General features: G+C 58.8%; 1 protein-coding gene across 1 annotated transcript; it reads right to left on the minus strand.

The window, feature by feature from the left end:
- Positions 1-358: 358 nt before the first annotated feature.
- Positions 359-766, minus strand: EMH_0056890 (uncharacterized protein; the record flags this gene model as incomplete). The annotated part of the gene is made up of 1 exon (XM_013497409.1): positions 359-766. One exon carries the CDS (start codon positions 764-766, stop codon positions 359-361), a length of 408 nt encoding a protein of 135 aa, XP_013352863.1.
- Between the last annotated feature and the right edge of the window lie 301 nt (positions 767-1,067).

The raw sequence follows: 1,067 nt of genomic DNA on the forward strand, positions 1-1,067 counted from the left end.
TACAGCAGCAGCAAAAGCAGCAACAGCAGAAGCAGCAACACGAAAGAACAATTAAAACATTTAACGCATTGCCGTCCCCAGGCTGCAGCAGCAGCAGCTCTTGCTGCTGCTGCTGCTGCTGCTGCTGCTGCAGCTGCAGCTGCTGCAGCAGCAACTCGTGCTACAGTTTAGTCTAATGTGGGGTGTACGTACACCTCAACAACCATTAACATCAGCAGCAGCCTGTAGAGCACTGCAGCAGTTGCTGCTGCTCCTGCAGCTGCAGCAGCAGCAGCTGTTGCTGCTACCACCGGTGCAGCAGCAGCAGCAGCAGCAGCAGCAGTTGCTGCTGCTGCTGCTGCTGCTGCTGCAGGATTTATTATTCTTTAACAGCAACGAGATGCATGTAAGGATAGTTTCTGAGTTTGTGTTGGGCGGCTTGGAGTGTCTGCCGCTGCAGCAGCAGCAGCAGATTGCTGCCGTGCTGCTGCAGCAGCTGCTGCTGCGTCCCCCCCACATACAGCCGAAGGTCCTGCAGCAGCAGCACGCGGAGACCGCTCCCCTTTAGCTGCTGCAGCAGCTTGTTTGCATGCTGCTGCTGCTGTGATCGCAGCAGCAGCAGCTGCTGCTGCAGCTGCTGCTCAACCCCGTGTCTCCCACCCCAGCCTTGCTGCTGCTGCTGCTGCTGCCGCTGCTGCTGTTGTTGCTGCTGCTGCTGCAGCAGCAGCAGCTGCTGCAGCTGCAGCAAGTCCGCAGCAGGATACGCTGTTCCCGTCAGCTCCTCCATACGATCCAGCAGCAGCAGCAACCCCCCGGGCCGCAGCAGCGCAGCAACAGAAGCAAAAAAAGAAGAGCGAGATAAAGATGAAGGCAGCACCTCAACAGACACAGCAACGTCAAACAAATCTGCTGCTGCTGCTGCTGCTGCTGCTGTTGCTGCTGCTGCTGCTGTTGCTGCTGTTGCTGGTGATGGTTTGGTTCCTGCGGCCGTTGAACCGGCGCCGCAAGCTGTCGTTGGTGCTGCCCCTTGCTGCTGCTGCTGCTGCTGCTGCTGCTGCTGCTGCAGCCGACGCAGCTGCTGCTGCAGC

The sequence above is a fragment of the Eimeria mitis genome, genomic scaffold (assembly GCF_000499745.2).
Source record: "Eimeria mitis Houghton genomic scaffold, Emh_scaff2654, whole genome shotgun sequence".
NCBI lineage: Eukaryota > Apicomplexa > Conoidasida > Eucoccidiorida > Eimeriidae > Eimeria > Eimeria mitis.